Raw genomic sequence first — 21,364 nt, 5'->3', positions numbered from 1 at the left:
TTTTTTTTGTTCCTCAAATGCCTTGCTTTCTCTCCCTTTTGAGATGTCTATGCTCCCTACAGACTTATTGTGCATCTCTTTGGTAACTTGGGATGCGTCTCTTCACTTGTTTGGCACCCCCCAGCCAGCTTCTCAACTCACTTTTCTGGCAACTGTGAGAGATGTTACACTCGATTTGTTAAAGTGCAGCCATTTGCTGCAGACTCTCCAGTGCACAGAAGACATTATCTTTATAAATGACAGAATGGACCTTGCCTGAATAGTGCTTTGTTTACTGTTTAACAAAAAGGAGGCCCCACTCTATATTTCATCTGTCACCGTTGCTTTTCTTTCCTTCAACAATACTCGATTGTTTCAATGAAAATTTCAGGTTCCATGAACAGAAGAATTCTGTATTATTATGATCCTGCCAAATTCCGATCTCTGTTTTCCTTGTCCTGCTCACAAAGGGCTCATAACTTACTGTCAACTATGAGGCCACAAAGCTCCACTGTTGCTCAGCAAATAGGGTTGTGTTGGTTGATGGCTTGACTTGCTGTGAGGTTTGCATAAGAGCAGCAGCAGTAGCAGTAGCAACAGAAGGCTCTTTGGGAACTCCGTCCCCCAGTAGGCCCACAGAAAACAAGCGAGTAAAAGAAAGAGAGGTAAAACAACAACAAGCTTTTCTTGTCTCAGTATTATATTTTTCTCCACCCAGGAAGGGAAACAGTTCGTCTGGTGAAGGAGACTGCTGAAAGTTGTTGTTCTGATACTGTTAGTGTCTTCTGTTGAGTGTGTTTTGACTCGCAACATCCAGTATGCTCCTCTTCTAGTGGATCATTTCTGCTGAAGAATGACGCAAGTCCAGAGAAAAAAAGGACAGCAGTGAATTTTTTTTTGGACGGCCAACCTTCATTTGTGAAAGCATACGCATGAGTGAACTTGTGTGTGTCCTGGGGAACTGAGAGGCTGTTATGCCATCCAGCTCTGAGCTTGTGTCCTGGGATCAGGAAAAGGGCCAAAGGCACAGGGGACCCAAGAAGAAGAAGAAGGAAGCAGAGGAGGAGGTAGAAGAGGAGGGGGCAATGAGGGATTCAGTGTGTGAGTGCTCATCGACCCTTCCTGAGTAGACAGACAGGGACACTTAAGCACTCTCACACCTGCATCTGCCTTTGCCTTGCGTGGGGGGCAAGGACACCAACCAGGCTGTCATGGCAGCTGCACAAGTGTTTAAAGTGAGATACACGGGAGTTCCTCTAGCAGCATATTATTGCAAATAATCTACCCTGCAAAGTAATTATCAAGGCTCTGCTCAATATGTAAAGTGTGCACTTCAGGTGGCTTGCTTAATTTGCTCTGGGTGGCTATCATTTCAGTGCGGATTTTAGCTGTGGTAACCGTGGCAGTTTCTAATAGAGAAGGCATCAGGAGAGAGTGTGAAGTGAGGATGAAGTGCCGCCGGAATTGAGTTGACTTTTTGCAAAGGAAGGTCAAAAATAATGGAAGAACAATTTAAACAAATTCATTTAGACAACTCTCCAGTCCCAGTAGAGTAGGTTACCTTTTTTGGAAAATCTGTATTTTCTCAACCATTTACTATATTTTAATATCAATATCTGTAATTACTTTTTCAATTTAAATCAATTTTGTATCACCTGCTCAAAGTGACTTATAAAAATTCTAGCATATCTTTTTATTCTGTAAGAATAACACAATAGACAAACATATGTGTGTGTGTGATGTCTAAGTATGCGCCTGTGTGTGTGTGTGTGTGTGTGTGTGTGTGTGTGTGTGTGTGTGTGTGTGTGTGTGTGGAAAAAGAGGCTACCCGTGAGCAGTATACAGCCCGTGTTACGAGTTGATTATGTATCCAGAAACCTGGCTGCTGCACAGCATGGCACAATCACAATGGAGGGTGATAATTTAATTGTGCTAAACGGTGGATTCCGTGTCAATGCTCCTCCAGCTGGGAGCTGTCAGGTAGTAATATCTCATTATGGCAGGTGAAGAACCCAGAGGAACCCTACCATGACACCTGTTGGAACAGGAGGAACCCCTGAAGGGAAACACACACAGATGATTTTTTCTCTTTGACTTTCTCTCACACATATACATGCACACGCATGGTTTAAGGCCCCCAAACTATTTTCTTTAGCTGCTTCCACTTCCTACAAAAGATCACAACTGTTATTCAATTAATTTTCAAGATTATGCTTTTGTTTGTAAATTGCTTTAATTGAACAATGTCACAGTTTTAAAAAAAATGATCTTTTAACAATAGGTTCATAGTTTGGTTTACATATTTAATAGCTACTATAGTTCAATACAGTGACAAACAAACAGACAGGACAGAGCAGTCATATAGCACCATATAGTATGTGTTAATTGGCTCAATTAAAAGATCAGTCAGACACCTCAAGTGTTCTTTTTATGCTTGAAGACAGTTGGGAAACGTAAACACTTCAATATACCTTTGCTTATATGAATAAACAAATATATAATATGTTTTATGTAAAGCATAACTATACTATGTACTATAAAGCAAGGAATCACTGTTGTATGTGTGTGTCCACATATCTCGAGAACCGCTCATCCAAGCTGATTCACACTTGGCCGGCGTTTGTCAGCGAACTAAGTTAGAAATTGCACTTTGTTTAGCTAATGTTAGCCAGCAATATCTCTGTTGAGATGTCCTACATTAATTTGGAGATGAAACAGTTTATGTTAAGAAAAAAATGACTCTCATTATGGTGTTAAAATATATACAGGGATCTGCAGAGATTGTGAGTGATAGCAAATCTCTGTCATGACTTATGTCTATGCTAGCTAATAATACAGGCTAGACGGCTAATATGACTGTAAATCACTGAGGCAAACTGCAACGCATTAGCATACGGTGAAGTCCTAGTTTGGCTTAAGGATATTTACCCAACTCTGACAGGCCATATCATTGAGTCCAGCCAGTTATAGTCGGAGCTGTTCATAAATTGATCTGCTCACAATTGCAGTCTGGTTAGCAATAATAGTTTGGTCATGTATCATGATGTAGTATCTTGAGTTGCGCTAAATGCAGCTGCTGAGCAGAGCCATTAGCTGTTTGGAGACCAATTACAAGGAAAACCAATATGCCCACATTTAGATAAAAAGCATCTGTCAACATCAATGTGTGTTTTATTTTGTGGAAGTATTTTTCAATCAAAGGTGAAACATCACAGTTAGGATGGGTTATGGTGGAACTTGCCATTCCTGCCCCATTAACTTCAATAGAAGTGTCACCAAAGTCTGGCACCTTTGAACGCTTGTAATTTGAACGCTTTCACGTGATAATGACACTTCCTTCTTTTATAGTTTCCTTTGGGCGAAGTAATTAAACAATCTTTTTCAATCAATTATTAAATTGATTTAATTTTCTCTGTATTTGTCTACGCATGTGAAGGAAGAAAGTGTAATTTGTACCCCCTGTTGGGACTTGTGATCAAAACTTGAAGGTGCAAGACATCAGAAGTGAGACATGCATGTGGGCGGGTTGGGGTGATGGGGGAGATGGTGTGGAGTTACTTATAACCATTGTCTATAAAAGGTCAACAGTGTGACAGAGCAGATTCAGCGGGTGAACCTCAGTCGGACCCTTTTACGATGAAATGAGAAATGGGATAGCCGAGGACACACGGCCCATCAGTCACAAGATGAGCAGTGCACAACACGCCCACACAACCAATTAAGCGGAGGCTGTTTTGCACGATGATGAAACATTATCGCAGGGAACAATTCATGACTCAAAGCATTCCAGGCCATATGAGCCCGCGGCTGGGGAACTTAAGTCCTAATCCTTCAAATGTGTGTAATATTGTCAGCTATATATAGGCCAGTTCTCTTTTCGAACTCTCCTCGCTCGTCTCTGCCTCAAGTCTTCAAAGTCACTGGGGCTTTGTCTGTCAGATAGTAGGCAGGAGGCAACATTTCATGCACTTATTGATTACTTTGGTTTGTTAGATGTCTATTGTTGTTGTGTAATCAAGCATGAGGGAGGGCAGGCTGTCAAGGATTCATGAGTTGCTTCATCAGTTCACCATTTCTTCACAATTTTGTTTGCACATTTTCGGCTTATTTTGCAGAGAAACTAATTCAATTATTAATGTGGGTAAAGTTATTTCAACAACACCAGAATACACTGTAGTTGTACAAACAGGGCTGTTTTGCTGATTTTATTTTGCAAGCAGGGATGCCGAGGCTGCAAACAGTGTAGTTCTATGAGAAAATGTGATTGAATTTACATGCATCGGTAGTACCCACATTCAGCCAAATTCTCCTTATTTTGAACCTCATCAAATTGTTGCATCTATGCTGATCTATTGCACACAAACCCCTTTTGATCTCAGCACTGTGATCCCCGCACCAAATGTGAGAATAAAATACCGTATGGTTGCCCTCAGATATTTTCAGAGAATTACTGCCACGCTTCCCCTTTTCCCTTTCAATAATATGAGGTAGTATTGTATGGGGCTTGTCGGAGGTGGGGGTGGGGCAGAGGGGGGGTTCTCCGCACTCTTAAGCTGCCTGAGCGCAGCCCTCCCAGCACTGCTAATAAATTATTAACTCCTGCTGACAAATACTGTTATGGAGCCTGCCGCAGATCTGTTGCATTCTTTAACAAGATTGCTGTAGACACATGTTACAGGAGGATGGAGTCTCCATCGCTCCCTCTCTCCTTTTCTCTCTCCCTAACCCCTTCTCTCGCTCATGCCTCAGCAGTTTGACTGATGGCTGGAGACCAAAGTAAAAGTGCCTGAGAGACTGAATATTTTAGTGGTAAAATAATACCACTTGATTTACTGTGTAATACAAAAGCAGTGCTTTGTTTCACTCTCACACTCCATTGAGGACGAGGTGCTTGTTGCTCTCGAGACTTGGGCTTTTTGGGTGCATGAATAAAAAATACATCAGAACTATGAGCCCGAACCGCTCCCACCACGCGCGCGCGCACACACACACGCACACGCACACACACACTACTACTGCCCGCTCTACTTGCGTGATCAGAACTTTGTTCTGACTTTTGATTTTCAATTAACAGTACTTGATTTTGAGATCACTTTCTATTTGATATAATTACAGGAAACAATCTAATGGCTGATTAAAATTGAGTAAAGACACAGCTGACGGCACATCCAGGCTCAGACGCTAAAAGACAGGAGAGACGGGCAGGCACGGGTCTCACTCTCCTGCGTTGACATCTACCTGATATACTGGGTTTGTTTGTACAGCTGCTGAGACATATGAGATTAATTTAGACTGATCTGTGACTATGTGCCGGTGTGTATGAGTGAATGAGAGAGAGAGAGTGTGTGGTAATGCATAGTGACTGTTTTATTTGGATATACCAGTGCATGTTTCTGAATGATAATTCAATACAGTGCAAATTCATCTGCGTTACTTATCTAGAATAAATGTCAAGAAAATCGGTATTCTGCTCCAACTACAAACTCTTCTTAATCAAGACTAAAACATTTCTATTTATTATGGATTTGCAAGTCTTTTATCATCGTATCTCTCACAATTATATTTGTGGTCATTTTATATTTCACCTTTTTCTAATTTTGTTGTATTTTTCTTCATATTTTCTGTCTTTTTAAAAGTTGCTTCATGCATTTAGTAAAGCAGTTTGTTTTTGAAAGGTGCTATACAAATAATCTTGCCTAGACATACACAGACAATATCAATTCAGCAGTACGTGTACATGGACAATACACCTCATTTGACAGACTTCCTTGTGTAAAACCATTAACTATTAGGCCCAAAGACCTTGTTCATAAAAGCCCTTTAGAAATGGAACATATCTTTCCCTATCTCTCTGTGCCTGACTCTCAGCAGAAAGCGCAAGGACACCATCACACCACAGCCTGCCTCAACCTTGAGAGCCCCCCCCCCCCCCTCTCTCTCAAACCCCCCAGGCAAAAGTGAGGGTGGAACTAAAGTGCTGTCACACTGACCCCTGTGGATAGAGCAGGAGAACGGGGCAGGTGGTGATCAGTGATCAAATATATATAGTACAAGAAGTACCCTGAGAATTTTGTCACATACAAACATAGAACCATACCTTCACAACCCCAATTTGTCTTTCTCACACACACACACACAGACATACCCCCTACACCCTCAAGAGAAGACGGATCCTCAACCAATGGTCAACGTCCTGTAGTTGAGAAAAATAAGCAGAACAAAAGATCAGGGAAAGGCAGATTAGGAGTTAAATATACTCCAGCTCCTTCTCTCCACTTCACATCAGTAGGAAGGCCATATTATCCCCTTTTTAATTTAATACCAAATGCATAATTCGATTTGCTTTTCACAGTGTTTAATTTCATTCATTGTAGCACACAGCATGAGTGTGGCCTCATTAATTCTGAGAAAAAGTGGAATCGGTTTTATAATTTCTGCACCAAAAAGAGTTGGCTTGTAAAAGGAATTAACATGAGTTTCCTTTGTACCTGATATGTCAAGTACAATATTCACTGTAATATTCATGGAAGCATGTGACAGATTTGTGAATTTAGTCCTCCACTGTTACAGTAGTTTGATTTTTAAGCTGCTTAAGTGGGGTTTGGCAGCCCGAGGGAACACTGTCACAGCTAAATGTTAACAGTTTCCTAATTTGACGAGTGGTAACAAAAGAAGATGAGGCTGGTTTTTGTTTGCGTTTGAAAGTTACTCGCACAAGGAAAATTATAAAAACGTTGAAGGACAAAACCAAATCAAATCAACTTATAAATAATAAAAAGAAAATTAACACAGGAAATAGCAACCTTGTTTTACATCTCTGTGTACAGTAGAAGGAGTTAACTTATTTGTCAGGTTTTTACTTTATATCTGGATGATAGCCCCACTGCCTGGCTGACCTACTGCCTGAGTTACTGTTTGGGCCAAGACCCAAGGAGGCACAGTTCCAGCCCTAGATCAAGCCATCCATCTGCATTAAACAAAGGATTAGGGACCCCACTGCCTGCTCCAAACTCCACAGTCCAGAGCAGCTACAGGCGACGGACAGGTGTAGCATTCAATCAGTGCGTTATCTGCTCAGGTGCACCACATTCAATCCCAGTTACAGCCATGCACAATGACTTGAACATAACCGCAAGGGGTCCATGAAATACTCAAAGAAACTGCGTTCCTTTTCATGTACTGTTGATAAACCTTTCCTGACTCTATTCTCCACTTCCTGCTCAACAGCAGAGTCATGTCTTCAAAGCAAGCCACGTCTCCTTTTGCCTCTGTGGTCGATGGGGATGATGCCATGAGTCAGGAGCACTTGTCTTGGGAGAAAGAGGAGAGTGCTGAGGCCCATGGCACACCACAGCTGCCCCTGCACAGCCTGCTCCATGGAAAAACCCATCCTGATGAAATGCAGCAGCTCAGCAGCGTGCCGCCAGAGAGCGATTGGGACACCCTGGTGTCAGCCCAACAGCGCATGGTGAGCCATGTCAATACTCTACATACTCTACATACACACATAAACCTTTGTCCTTCTTATTTGATGCCTCACTGGTGAGGATGGAATAAAAGAAAACCGTTAATAGTTGGGGGTGGGCATAAATGATAAAGTAAAAGTTTATTTTTAAAGAAAAGCTGGATACTTTCAAGTATACCGTACTGTTTTACTCTCCTCTCTTGGGGATTAAACATCCTGGCTCAGAAGTCACCTATTCTTCCTGGCTTGTATGAAGAAGCTCAGGCGATATTCTATCCCTAGCTCCATCCCCCTGGTTCCCTGATGCTGTGAAACCTCTGGCAGAGCTGCCTATCCGAAGACCCCAGCATCCCAAACACTAAACCATCAGCTAATATTACGTTAAACAGAGGACCTCTAACTTTCCCTTTTAATAATGTGGATGGCTCATAAAATCGCATCCTGACCAATGGAAGACCATGATGCGTTCTTGCTGCTATTAAAGAAACACGTCTTGTTCTTGGTGCACGCGTTTTTCTTGTGTATGAGTCACATCTGCAGCCAGATCCCAGACGCTGTACATTCCAAGTGCGGAGCTGCTTAGATGTGAGCGGAGCAAAGAAGAGCACAGGCACTTGTGGGCTATAGACATGGGAGGCAGGTGGTTGTCTGTAACAGACGGGTCTGTGGTAAAGAGACCCTGAGGGCCTCTGAAGTAGCTGTGCAGTTGGCCACTGAGACCCTCAACCCCTCAGCATTGCAGCACAACGCACACGAAAACCAGACTCATGAATAACCTCTGTAGCAGACTGCTCCGCATGATGCTGGGGTGTGCGTGCCAACGGTGTAGGTAATTGACAGGCAAAGGTTTACTCAGGTGTTGTCTTCATTTGTCGCACATTATACAAAAATATCTAATTTATCAATTATACATACTATAATACTCCTAATGATTATTTGTATATTGCTTCGGTTTACAGAGAGATTTACAAATTTCTCAGCACAAATGTCAATGACAATGAGTCTAGTCATATCGCTCCTAAATGATGGAAAAGTACAAAGAACAAACAGAAATCTTGTTCTTTCATTCTCACTCTAAAGAGTAAGTGGGAGGAAGGATGCAAAAAGAAAGGAAAGGTAAAAAGGAGGATGACAAGGAGAGATGCAGACAAGAAAAACGGAAGACATAAGGCGAAAGGACTGAGAGTGTTGCCTTTGCTGATTATCTGACTCCACTGCTGTGCCATGCGTCTGTGTGGGCTGTGCCCTGAACCTTTGCCAGCTGATTAACCCAGCACTGCTCCACTCCCCTCAAGCACTCTCCACTGTCTCTGCCACACTGCATAATCATCCAACACAGGACTGGGAGGTGCAGAGTAGACCGGTAGGTCGTGCCACCCTGGTGCTTGGTACCAGACCACCCTTCACACCACTGCAACTCTGCCTGGAGCTCCGACATGCAACGCAGGGATGAGAAATTGGCACTGACAACATTCCTGGCCTGTTTACGGCATTCCTGTCTTTTTATTTAGGATTGTCAGGGGCTCCAGACATGGTTCTATCATTCAACCCTGCTGTATTATATGCCGTTATCACACTGCTGTTGATTAAAGCTCAGTTTTCCATGACAGGCCTGCAGTATGGGTTGGCTACAGACGTGTGCCATGTTTATTCCCCTCACTACGAAGCCCAAAGTTTAAATCAGAGCTAACTGTTCCCCCGTTAAAGGCTGCAAACTTCTGGCTGCTTAGCCACCTTCTGCTTTCTCAGACTCCACAAACCATAATTAACACCACATCCTGTCAGACGCAACCTTCGCCATGGTCTGTGTGCTGACTATACACTCCCTTGTGCAGAGTATTCTCTTCCCCCTCAAGCTCTCTCCCATTCTTCTCCCCATTTCCTTCACGTCTCTGTTTGTGCACAGGGAGCACTCAGCCAGTCAGCCACAGACAGGACCCTTAGTTAAATACTAAACCATACACAGGTGGGACTGAAAAACAACAGCTCGAGACAGGACACAGATTTACGATGGCTCAAGGCACTCAGCTGAGAATAGGTCTCCACTAGAAAATGAACAAATTACACAGCAGTCACCCCAACACAAATGCACACTCAAAAGCAATTTGAGGAATTACAGTTGGGAGGTTACTCTGTGTAGTCTCTGCAGATGAAAAGTAAAGAGCACATTATGGATATGCCCTATGAAAGTGTACCTCGTCATTACATCTCAGTTTTTTCACTTGTCATATCTCATTTACCAGCAGAGCCATCTCTGTTGGCGACACAAAAGTTGCTGTATGAAAGCCAGAGAGGAGCTATTTGATATGGCCAAATCGCCTCTGAGCTGCAAAAAAAAAACTAGCAATCACTGCATTTGAATGAAAAACTGTCAAAAACCTCAATGGAGCCCTGACAGAATACAGAAACATGCTCCTCGTATAATAGAAATACCATTCCTCGTTGCCACCCCTCCCATCTTTTGTTTGTCCTACAGGAATCTGACAGCAATAAAGTATGTTCCCTGTACTCCTTCCGGAACAATTCCACTTCCCCACACAAGCCGGAGGAGGGGGCCCGGGAGCGAAGCGACCTGCTGAGCGGATCAGCGTTTGGAACTCCGGAGCGCCGCAAAGGAAGCCTGGCAGACGTAGTGGACACGCTGAAGCAGAAGAAACTGGAGGAGATGACAAAGACAGAGCAAGACGGTATGACTCCCTGTGTGTCCGTCTGTGTATGTGTGTGTCCATCTGTGTGTGTGTGTGTGTGTGTGTGCGGGTGTGTATGGGCGTAGGAATAACCTTTTCCTCCTAACTGCGCCTGATCTTCCCAATCTTTTTCCCTTTCTTTCTCATCATTTTCTAACTTCCTGACTGTCTGCCTCTTCACTCTTTTGTCTCTCCGTCTCGTACACTAATGTGGGTACACACACAAGCTGTGAATACTGACGTCACAGTGTTTCCAGTTTGTTCTGAACTTCTTCCAATGTGACAAAGACTGTGTGGCAGTACACCTCAGCATAAGTGTGGTCTTCTTCCGTGCCAAGGCAAATTCTTTGACTATAAAACTCATAGTGCTGACCTGATGCCAGGAACATTACCTCTTTTTCTTTTGCTTCACAGAACAGTTTTTACTCAGCGCAGTTATTCATCAAAGTTTGCAACCCACAAACAACCCGAGCCCTTTTCACATCCTATTCAACACATCATGGACATTTCAGACCTTTCATTTTCCTAGAATTGCATGCAGAGAAAAAAAAAATCCTTTTCTGTGATAAGACTGTAAGGTCTATGTCATATCTGCACCCCCTTTCACCCTGCTCGGCTCTCACTCCCACAGCCTGCAGTCTATCAAGAGTATGGCGGAAAAACAAATATTTGAAAGAGCTGTGCTGAAACACATCCCCCTTCTTAATTAGGGCTGCAGTAATATAACTACATCCAATCAAATGTTTAAACCCCTTGGGAATGCATGTCTCATTTAGTGTCTGGGGAGCTCTTAGCTTAAGCACTTCATCAGACGAATAAATTAGACCTCTGTTAGCCTAAAAATAATTTGCCACTTCTTTTTTAAGTGTTCGTTTAGTGATCTTTGTATCAGAGCATCACAGGCCTCTCACCGGATAATCATTTAGCCACGTCCTGATATGCAGACTGATGTCATTTAGGTAATAAAAGACAGAACAATCATTTACCCGAACACCTATAAATGACCAATAAAGAATGAGAGGTATTTGAAACATTAAACACAGAAAAAATGCTGGTGCACATGCCAGTATACCGTAATCGATGTCTTTTATATTGTCTAATGACCACTGAAATAGGCAATTTGGCAAAAAATGTAATAACGAGAACAAAATCCAAAGGTAAAAGCACAAGCCCCGCGTGAATATCACAAGTAATACTATAATCCAGCAGATACATTTGCTTCCGTGAAGAGTTTTCATGTTTTCTCCGGGTTCACGAAGGCTTCTTCTGAATGCTCTAGCTTTCTGTCACACCAACAGACATGAATATTAGGAATATGCAGTCTTCTTGCTACCGGTCTTAGATCTGGAGCTGATCCCAGCACGCAAGAGAATGACGGCCCAAAGCGCTTCACAGGACAAATTGTGGTTAGTCAAAAAAAGTCAAGCCGATTCTGTTACTACTACTTTGTTTTGCCCAAAGGTAAAAATATATTTCACGTGTCATGTTTCTTGCAGAGTTGATTTTCAGGGCAATATTGTCAGTGGTCTCTGTAGCAACGGCGGGCGTTATGGTAATGAGCCCCAGCTGGTGAAGGCTGGTTGTTGCAGTAATTTAAATGGTCAAGTGCAGCTTGTAATCCAGGGCCGTATGTTAACGCAAGGAGGAGAGGGTGCTTTAGAGTGCCATACAGCTGTTTTAATCTCCTGTTAATAATAGAGACTTGGTTTGCCTCATGCGCTGTGTATTATCGGCACCTAAATAAATTCCCTTGTTGAAGGAAATTAGTTTCTGAGCAGGGAACACAGCCGAAGACAAGAGCCTCACAAAGTTCAGTATGCTGTCCCCAAGCTGCAGGAACCGAGAGATAGTCTCTTCTTGAGCGCACTTGAGGAAGCTTCAGTGGTGATGATCAGTGATTACTGTAAAATGAAGGCAGAGGGACTCTTAAAAACTGCGAAAGGAAAATCTCGCAGAAATCATAATTGTATATCTTTCTTTATGGAGATAGCCACTGTTGAAAATTAAAAAGGGCAGGATTAACCGGTTAGCGAAATAGAAGAAGGTTGGAGAAGCCATTTGTTGTCTTAATAATGCTGCTAATGTGGCGCAAGCAACAGATGAGCTAAATATATTGCTTATCTAAGCATGACAACTGTTGTGTATGATTCTGCTGCTTCGGTGCCTGTCTGGTCGGGATCTCAATGTCCTCAGGGACTCTTCACCATCTGCTACCATTCTTCTCTGGACTTCCTTGTCTGGTCAAGATAGTTCATTGTACTGATGGATAAATGTGGTGACCTCAAGTGTAGAGGGAAAACAAATGGTCTGTGGTACACTTTTTACACAGTACATGTGGACCACTTAAAGTGATAAGACTGGAAGCTTTGGGTTAAGAAGCCTCTTGGACATGTTATCCAAATGTCCCAGTGCTTCTTACTATTGAGTCATTTTTTTTTTTTTTTTAGATATGAATTGTTTTCTGTTGTAAGAACCACAAATTAGATTCATTAGATTCCCATTTTATCGTAGCGTTAGCTGATATCTACAAAAGCCCTGAGAGGCTAGTGAGAAAACACAATTCTGATCCTTTTTCAAAGTCTGATCTAAATTGTTTTATCTACAGTGTTTATGCCTCAAGAACAGGTGGAAAAAGGTTCCTTAATTTGTCCCCCTTTATCTGCGAAACAAAAGGAATACTGTATCAGTTTTCCTCTAGGTGAGTTTTAATTTACATAACTTTCTAACCCAATACATGTTCCTGTTGTTTAAAGTGCATGGGAACATTTAAATTCACCTGTAAGAAAACATTTACTACTATTTCATTCAAAGAAAAAAGATGAATGAGTTTCCTTCATTGACCATGAAGACATAGTATAATGGAGAATAACATGATAACAATACAGGCGGTGCTCACTGTCTTCTCCATCCTTCCATCGCTATATATTTGTACCCTTTCACCCTCTCTGTCCTTCCACCCTTCCTCTCCGTTTCTGGTCCTTGAAGTGCTTTAAGTGCTTGTGACTGTGCTAATGAATGAAAATGTCCTCCCAGCAGCGAGCACCACATTTAGCTGAATAGTCACCTTTGCTGTAAAAGCTCTATTAGGCCAAGTTGCCAGCAGGGCTAACGATTGTGCCCCATGTTTATTTACTAGGTATTGTAAATGCATTATTTATGGTTAAGTCTCCAGACAGCACTTGTCAAGAGTTAAAAATGTCAGTATAAAGTATTAGGGGGAAAAGGAAAAATAGCCACCATTATAAAAACCCAAGGTGACCTTGATTTGATTCACATGCAATTAGAACAGTTTTATATAATGCACTAAAGTATGAATCAATACTGTGCAAGTCAACACAGAAAATGCGTTGTGTGGTGAGTCTTTATGATCGTCCCCCAAGACAAGGACGGGTAATTGAGTTTAAGCTCCCTGTCCTAGCTTTTAGGGATTTCTCTGGGCTCAGTATCTACTGCTTGAGTTCTTGCCAGTAAAACATGCAGTCATGTATGTCATCTTTGTGTTACTGAGTGTGGTATGCTGAGACAGGGGAAGTCTCATTTTGTGAGCTGTGTTCCAAAATAATGCCTATTTACCATTCAGTGTTCTAGTTTCTTATTAGTGAAGTCAAACTTTGTCCAACATTTTACTACTGAAACTACAATAGCTGGTTCTAGCTGGTGTCCAGAATCCATCATGGCTTAGTTCCCTGGATGCTGTTGAGAAAACGGTGGTGCACGTGATGCGACTCATGCAGACAGTGAATAGGCGTGGTGTGAGGACATTTGACACGCACACACACACACACACACACACACACACACACACACACACACAAAGAAGATGCCCTTCCTTAATACGACAGCTCTTTAGACCTGTCAGAGTGGATACAGTAGGTGCTCAAGCAGAATACTCAACACCTGGAGCCCCTTGACAGAATCATGGCTAATTAGCTTAGCAAAGGGGAACCATGCCACCATTCAGCCAAACTGCAACCTCCTTTAATCTCAGATAGAAGGATATTTAATGGATACTGAGAAAAGAGTTTCCCTTATTTCAGCAGCAGGTAACCTATCCATTGCTGGTGACATAAAACAGTACAACATGGTGCGCCATTGTGAACTAGTTATGTTCGGGCACAGGGTTATATGGATGTGTTCCTGTGTTATCACTTAGACCTCTCTTTCCCTCCCTTTGCCTGCATCACCTCTCCTCTATTTCTAAGTGTAATCCTCCTGGTGAGGATGTGTATTATCACTGTCTAATGACTGTGCAGTAGGTTGAGTGTGGGGGAGTGATCAGCATTGTGTGTGTAGCCCCAGGTCATTATCCTCTATTACAACAGGCCATGTAATGAGATTCAGGGAGGGGTGAAAGCTTTGGAAGAGAATAGGATCAGCTCTAAGCCTGTGGTCTGATTAGCACTGATGAACTCTTGACTCTGTTGTAACACTGTCCCCTGTCAGTGTCACAGCCCCTGCTGACTCCACATGGAGGCTCACTGGAAATTGTCTGCAGGTGCTTAATAGCACCAACAGATTTATTTTTGGGTGTTTATTTAGCTTAAATGTAGCATTCAAAATATTTTCTAAAGATATATTCTGTATAGTGCAGTCTGTATTATACATTATGTTATATACAGCACCCCATCCCCTCCCCCCAAACAGACTGATGCACCTTTTCCCCTCCTCTCTCAGCTTCCTCCCTCACCCCTCTCCTCTCATCCCAGCTGCCATGTCATCTGGTTCTGCTTTATCCCACCTAATTAATAGGAATCTTTGTTATAATGATCTGAGCATGAGCCTCTGACTCCATGCATATGCAATGAGGTTGGAAATCCAGTTGCCTTGGTTGCAGATTTTGAGGCATTCTTCACACATAGCTGTACGCTGCCTCACACTGAATTCAGTGTGCTATCGGACAGAGTTAGGCCGGGACCCTCCTTGGCAGGACACACCCACTTGCCAAACATCAGCAAAGCACCAGCAACTCTCCTGTGCACCGTGTACCCACTTCCTTTAATAATCTGTTGCTTATTCTGACAAGATCTCAGCAAGCTACTTATCTTGGGGCAAGTAATCTATTTGATCAAATAGCAGAGTTTCATTTTTTTTGCGCGTGGATATGCGTGTGTACGTGCTTGCATATACTGTACATGTAAGTGGGGGCCTTCCTGTGCGTTTGTGTGTGTGCATGTGTGAGTGTTCTCTCTTGGCCTGTGGCGTGGAGGACCAGCCCAGCGGAGCAGTGCTCTGGTCTGTCACTTTTGTTTGAATAGGTAATGTAGATCTGTTCAGGCTGAAGAGACATGAGCTGGAATCGCTTGTTAGGACACATGATCAAAAGCGTCTCTCTGCTCTTTGCCAATCAACCCTCTTGTCACCCTGTGAAGCAGACGTTAAATAGATTTTTCGGCTGTATGCCGCGGGCAGCCTGCCAGCCTGACATGTGAACTTTCACAAAAAAAAAAAAGATACCCTGCCCCTCGCTCCCCCCTAATCTCCTCTTCCTTCGTGTCCAGTTTTTTTGCTTTTCCTTTCTTTTTCCTCTCCCCTTTTCCATGTTTTCCCTACCATCTTGACACCCGAATCTGATCCAAATCAACATTTTCCCTCCTCCTATGATTTTTGTCTCCCACCCCATCTTACTCTCCAGTGACAAAGTTGCTCTTCTGCCAGGCTGAGATCAGAGCCCAGGGCTAAATGGAGTGGCTGTATGAGGGGAATAGGGAGCACAGAGTGTCTGGTCCTCTGCTGAATTATGTATTTACTATCTGTTCCAAAACAGAGCCCTCACATAACAGTCACGTCCCCATAGGACTCTGGAAGCCGACACAGGTTTCACTTTACACAAGCTAAGATATAGATTTTGTTGCCCCTTTCAAAAAGGGAACCCTTTCTGCTGTCTTGGTCATTCAGATGACAAAACAAGCAGCTGCATCTTCAATGTGCCATTCTTTGCATTCAAGATCACCTTCCCCAGTTCTCATATTCCGATTAGTCAACAGTAGCAACTGCTGTGGTGCATTCCAGGGGCCATCTTCCTCGGTTTCAGCTGTTGAGCGTGTCCCCCTGCACCCATGCAGCACAAAACTCCCATTGTGATCCTGGCTTACTGGCTGCACAGGAACCCCTTGATAGGAGGAAACGGGTGTCTCTGAGAGACAAATCACAGCTAGGGTTGCACAGAGTCTTGTTTGTCTTTACATACTCACACACCCACACACTATGTCTCGTCAGTGACATCATTGCATGTGCAGTAGCAATTTGGGGAAATAATAAAATATTTATATTTGCTGGTAGAACAAAAAAAACAATAGATTTGCCTCAGTGCTGTATTTGAGTGACTGGATGATTAGATCAGCAGCCGCTTGCAATAGCCTGACTGTTTTATGTGACGCCGCACTATTTGGAGGGGCACAGAGAACGCGGACACACAAGACGGCAGGAGCCATTAATGCTGCTATATTTGTCATTGGGCTACAATTGGGAAATAACAGCCTGGTTGAGTGATTAAAAGGATCATAATTAAAAGGGACATATGCAGACAAACTGCATATATTCAGGACAGTGGAGTAGGAGGGGCCGAGGCGATCAGAAATGGGGAGAACGGGCTATTCCACAATGGGATGGGGTGCAAAGGGAGGGCACATGTGTCCTGCTGTGCGTGTGTGTGTGTGTGTGTGTGTGTGTGTGTGTCTCTGAATGCCTGCAGTAGGGTTACACAGGGAGACTTGTGTGCCAGCTCAGTATCACTGTCCTAGCTGTGGCATTCAGCTCTCAAGCATTCTGCGCACATAACTTGACAAAAGAGCCGGTGTCATCTGACCAAGGATCAAAATAGTGTGAGCGTAACTCACACCCTGGGCACAGACAGCCTCTGTAGCCTGCTAATGATTTCAGCGCACATTGCAGGCTTGATCTGTAAGTCAAACGTACGTCAGCCATCCAGCTAAGAGATCCACCTTGACATAAGCAAACATGACAACTAGTGTAGATCAGTGACTTAACATATTTGCATTGTTTTACCCAAACAGCAAGCACGAATGTCTTACCCCAAACCTTGATGGTTGCCGTTTGAACAAAGAGACTATTTAATCAGCAGTGATGAAACACTTAATGCTTTTTCTCTCTCCTTGTTCAATAACATTACATGCGCCAGGAGATGAGATGAGGATGTCAGAAGGAATGAATAGAAATGTGTTTTATTGCACTGCAAAGCCTGAGTGCCAATGATTATAATTATTTGACGTCATGTCTCTATGGAAGTACCTCTAGAATCATTTTTAAGTCTGCTCCGGTCGAGTGGTTGATATGCTTTAAGACCAAGTTGTCAATTGCACATCATGAAGTTCAATCTGTTGGTTGACATTATTATTTAAAATTTGGATTAACGATTTGTTGAGGCGGCCTTTATGCTATTCTTCTCCCAATTAGCATAATATTGGATAAAGGAAATTGGGTCGTTAGCTTTTATACTAGCCTTTTACTTTTACTACCACCCGCCACACCTCATCTTCCTCTTTCCTTCCTCTTTGTCATTTTCTTCTGGGTGGGTGGTACTTTGCTCCACAAAGCCAATACTGTAAGCCTGTTGTTAGCTTCCCTGTTGTGAGCTGGACCAATGAGCTCAGTCGCTCATGAGAAGCAAATTTCTCCATCTTTGCCCAGCAGGTCTCAGTCCGTATGGCTCTGTATCCCACAGAAAGGGAATGGGCCAATTGAAAAGAAAAGTACAGCGTCTATTGTTGCTGAACCAACTTGAACAACAGCACACTGAGACACTTGGGCTCTGTGGTTAAATGAATGGGGACTTTCTAGGAGTTGGAATGCTTAACCTTTATAAGTGCTGTGGTTTCTTCGTCTTTTCTTTATCCAGTGGCAAGGCAAGAATCAGAATTGTGCAGTGTAGAAACATTCGTTTTTTAACATTGTAATGAATTTAATTTGCTCAGTAAATTTCAGTGTGTTGATCAAGCTGTAGAGATGCTCTACTGGTATGATAACACAATGTTCAGAGCACAAAAAAAGATGTCTACTAATTCTTGAAACTTTAGAATGGGAAGAGTTTTTGTTGTATGCTTGCATCTGTTTACACTCCAGTAAGCAGTGCGCATGCATTCTGAAATCTGATATCTTTGTAAACAAAGTTGGCTGCGAGATTCGATAAACAGCTAATTACTATTGAAAATGAGGAAGCCAATCTGCAGAAATAGAAATGAATAATACCCTCACTTTAAGTTTGGATTTTATTTGTATTTTACCTCAGAATTTGTCATTTATTTAAACTGAAATTAGAATATAGTATTCAGTTGGATGGAGAGTCACTCACATGCCTTTGCAAAATTCAACACATTTACATTATGCTGTATTACCAAACGTACAGTTTATAATTGTAATTTTTGCTTTTTTAATATCATCTTACAGTTCAATCTCTGAAGCTCATCGCCTTCGTCCAGCATTTATGATGAAATTAAGTTTCAATGTGTATACCAGACTTGGCTTCACTGCAAATTGTAATGCATTCATCTGGATCCTATTAGTCACTTTTTGTCCTTGTAGAGTCAGACACCCATTAATTTACTAAATCACACTGAACAGTCATGATCACAGTACTCTACATTTTGTTCACACATCTATTAATTTAACATAGTTGAATAAATGTGAATGTTTTCGAGCATTGATTAGCAAGTTTATATCTGACAGTTAAATTGCAGGGTACCCAAAAGAAATCTCTCCACTGTAAGGTACCCAGTATTTTTAGTGTGAAATTATTATAATTTATTACAGTGTGTGGACCCTAATGATTACCAATATCAAATGGAAATTATAAATTTAAATCAAGTCCACATATTTCTCCTCGTATTGTTCATCTTCACAAGTGCTGAAGAGCTTCGGCTTCGGCTGAGATTTCAGAAGTAAATCAACTTTTGCATGCTTGCACACACTCAGTTTATCACATCACTATATCTTTGTCTGCTTTACTTTCCTGCTCTATTGTTATCTACTTGAAACAATTAATTAACCAGTGTCGCTCGCACCAGTGTCTTTATTAGGCCGATTACTATTAAATCACAGACGACTGTATGAAAGAAGCACAAGATTGAAATGAATTGTTTTTGTTTTTTCTTGCTTCATTTTGATAAAACATATACTAGTCTTCCTAATTAATTCAAAGTAAAGTAAATGACTTGTATTTATAGCCGTGTTCAATAGACTCTGCTGCCTGAATAGAGACTTTAAAGCAAAGGAGGGGAGAGGAGAGGGAATGAAAAGTTAATTTTGCTATCCAAGCATTTAATGGTCCTAGTTCTTAAAAGTGACCTTGTGGGGTAGAGAGCGGAGCAGCACAGCAGCTCCTTCCAGATGCACACATGGCATCCATCGGGGGCACAATCACGCACAGTCCCAACACCTCAGGCTCGGACATATGTTGAGTTTTATTTCATTCTTCTGACATTAATCCTATTCACCAGCTGTTCTGCCAGCTGCCACTCTCTGGCTTAAGGGGAGATTGCAGTTTTGGGGGCTCTGAGTACTGGTTTATCTTGGCTCCTCATCTGCTCCTCACGAAGTTTTGATTGGATTTTTTTTCTTTGCCCTCCTCCTACTTCCAGGTTCCTTGAGTTGCATACTTCCCTGCAATCTTTTTCTGTCTTTGAACTTATTTGCTTTTGTTTTACCCCTCTCTAATTTGTGCAGACATGGGGGGGGGTCGGGGGTAGTGTTAAGGCTGCAATTTCACTTTGAATCTTGGCTTTTTTTTGGTCCATGCCGTCAAGTATTCAGTAGTGTTCTTTGACGTATGTTCTAAATACACACGTAATATTTATTACAAACTGTAATTCTGAGCATGCAGCACACTCGCCTCTTATCTGCCCCTTAACTTCTCTCACTCTTTCTCTCAAGGAAGCATTTGTAAGGAATCACAGTGCTGAAAGCTGCTCACTCCACTGTCATCTAACAGCATTTCTGTAGGATTACCCTGGACATGGTCTCAGCCTGTACAGTTATGATTATTGACATATTGGGTCTGACATATTTCACATTTATGTGCATTGTCTGGAAGCATACTCAAGTGTTCTCAATGTCATTTCTGCTGAAGTACAGCCGGGCAGTCTGCGAGCAAGGGCCGCAATGAATTGATCATTGCTCACTGCTCACTTTAATAATTCAAGCCTGATTGCCACAGAGTGCTGCAGTAAAATGGATTGGGAGAGGTCACATGCTGCTCAGCTCAGGAGGTGAAGCCTCTTGGGGATGGTTAATTCATATATGCTTGATAGACACGTGTCCTATTTAGAGAGGTCAGTGTGCTGTGTGTGTGTGTGTATACGGCTTCTCAGAATGGCCAGGTCAACACTGTGGGATTAACGGTGGTCAGTGCAGATAAAGGCACGGGATACGGTAGAAGTTCCTGGTCAGAGGCCAGCATTTTTTTTTTTTTGCTTCCTGAGGAAAAAGCAAAACTAATCAAAAAGTTACCTGCAAATTGCACCTTCTAATCCTTCTAATTTACTGCTTCTTTAAAATTTGCTACTCAAAATTAGACAGTTTGTAATAGTTTTAACCTGTGATTACATGTGAAGAGGTCTTTCAGTATACTGCATTTAACACTGCAACCTTCAGCCGCTAATGGGATAAATACAAGGAATATAATTCAATTAGCTGGAAGCACATGAAATGCTTGCCAAACATCAAAGAAACAGGGCAGCAGAAAATAAACCATTGAATTGAACGGATTCCTTAAATTCAAACTGTTAACCACTTTGTATAACACTGTTGATCCAATACCAGCCCTAGCTGAGCGTTTCAGACTCTTATTCATGAAAACACTTTTGACTTATCAGGATAAACAACAACTGGCCCATGGCCAGTGATGTTGCCAGTTAATGCTGGCAGGCATGTACACAGGTGAGATACGATGTCGTCACGTTGAGGTAAAAAATGGTACAATAAGAAGTAAGGAAATAGAATGGAAGGGAGTGAGGCAGTAAGGGAAGAAAGAAGTATTGGTGCAGAGGAGATGCATCCGAACCTCAGATAAAGCAAGTCAGGTTATCTACAATATATTTATAGCCACTGTTTACCTGACCGAACAGGATAGTCTAAAGGTGACTAACAGAGATGTTCACCAAGTGGAATAATGATAAGGTGTCAGTTAAAGAAAGCCCACCACGAGGTGCAGGTGCTCCACAATAGACTGACATGCCTGGACCTTTTTTTTTTACTTATGCATGCCAGCACTAGTGATTAC

The 21,364-nt window shown here is 42.3% G+C and overlaps 1 protein-coding gene across 4 annotated transcripts in view; it reads left to right on the top strand.

The window, feature by feature from the left end:
- The window catches only part of sox6 (SRY-box transcription factor 6), a 136,940-nt gene that overhangs the window by 45,014 nt on the left and 70,562 nt on the right, over nucleotides 1-21,364 (top strand). For all 4 annotated transcript variants that reach the window (XM_031846355.1, XM_031846354.1, XM_031846353.1 and 1 more), the window contains 2 exons: nucleotides 7,207-7,447; nucleotides 9,921-10,131. In XM_031846355.1, the coding sequence (XP_031702215.1) occupies nucleotides 7,207-7,447; nucleotides 9,921-10,131 (452 nt within the window). The remainder of the gene's footprint in view (nucleotides 1-7,206; nucleotides 7,448-9,920; nucleotides 10,132-21,364) is intronic.

The sequence above is a fragment of the Anarrhichthys ocellatus genome, unplaced genomic scaffold (genome assembly GCF_004355925.1).
Source record: "Anarrhichthys ocellatus isolate YVR2014 unplaced genomic scaffold, GSC_Weel_1.0 scaffold6, whole genome shotgun sequence".
Lineage (NCBI taxonomy): Eukaryota > Metazoa > Chordata > Actinopteri > Perciformes > Anarhichadidae > Anarrhichthys > Anarrhichthys ocellatus.
Note: the sequence above shows the minus strand (reverse complement) of the source record. Positions and strands in the feature narration are given on the sequence as shown.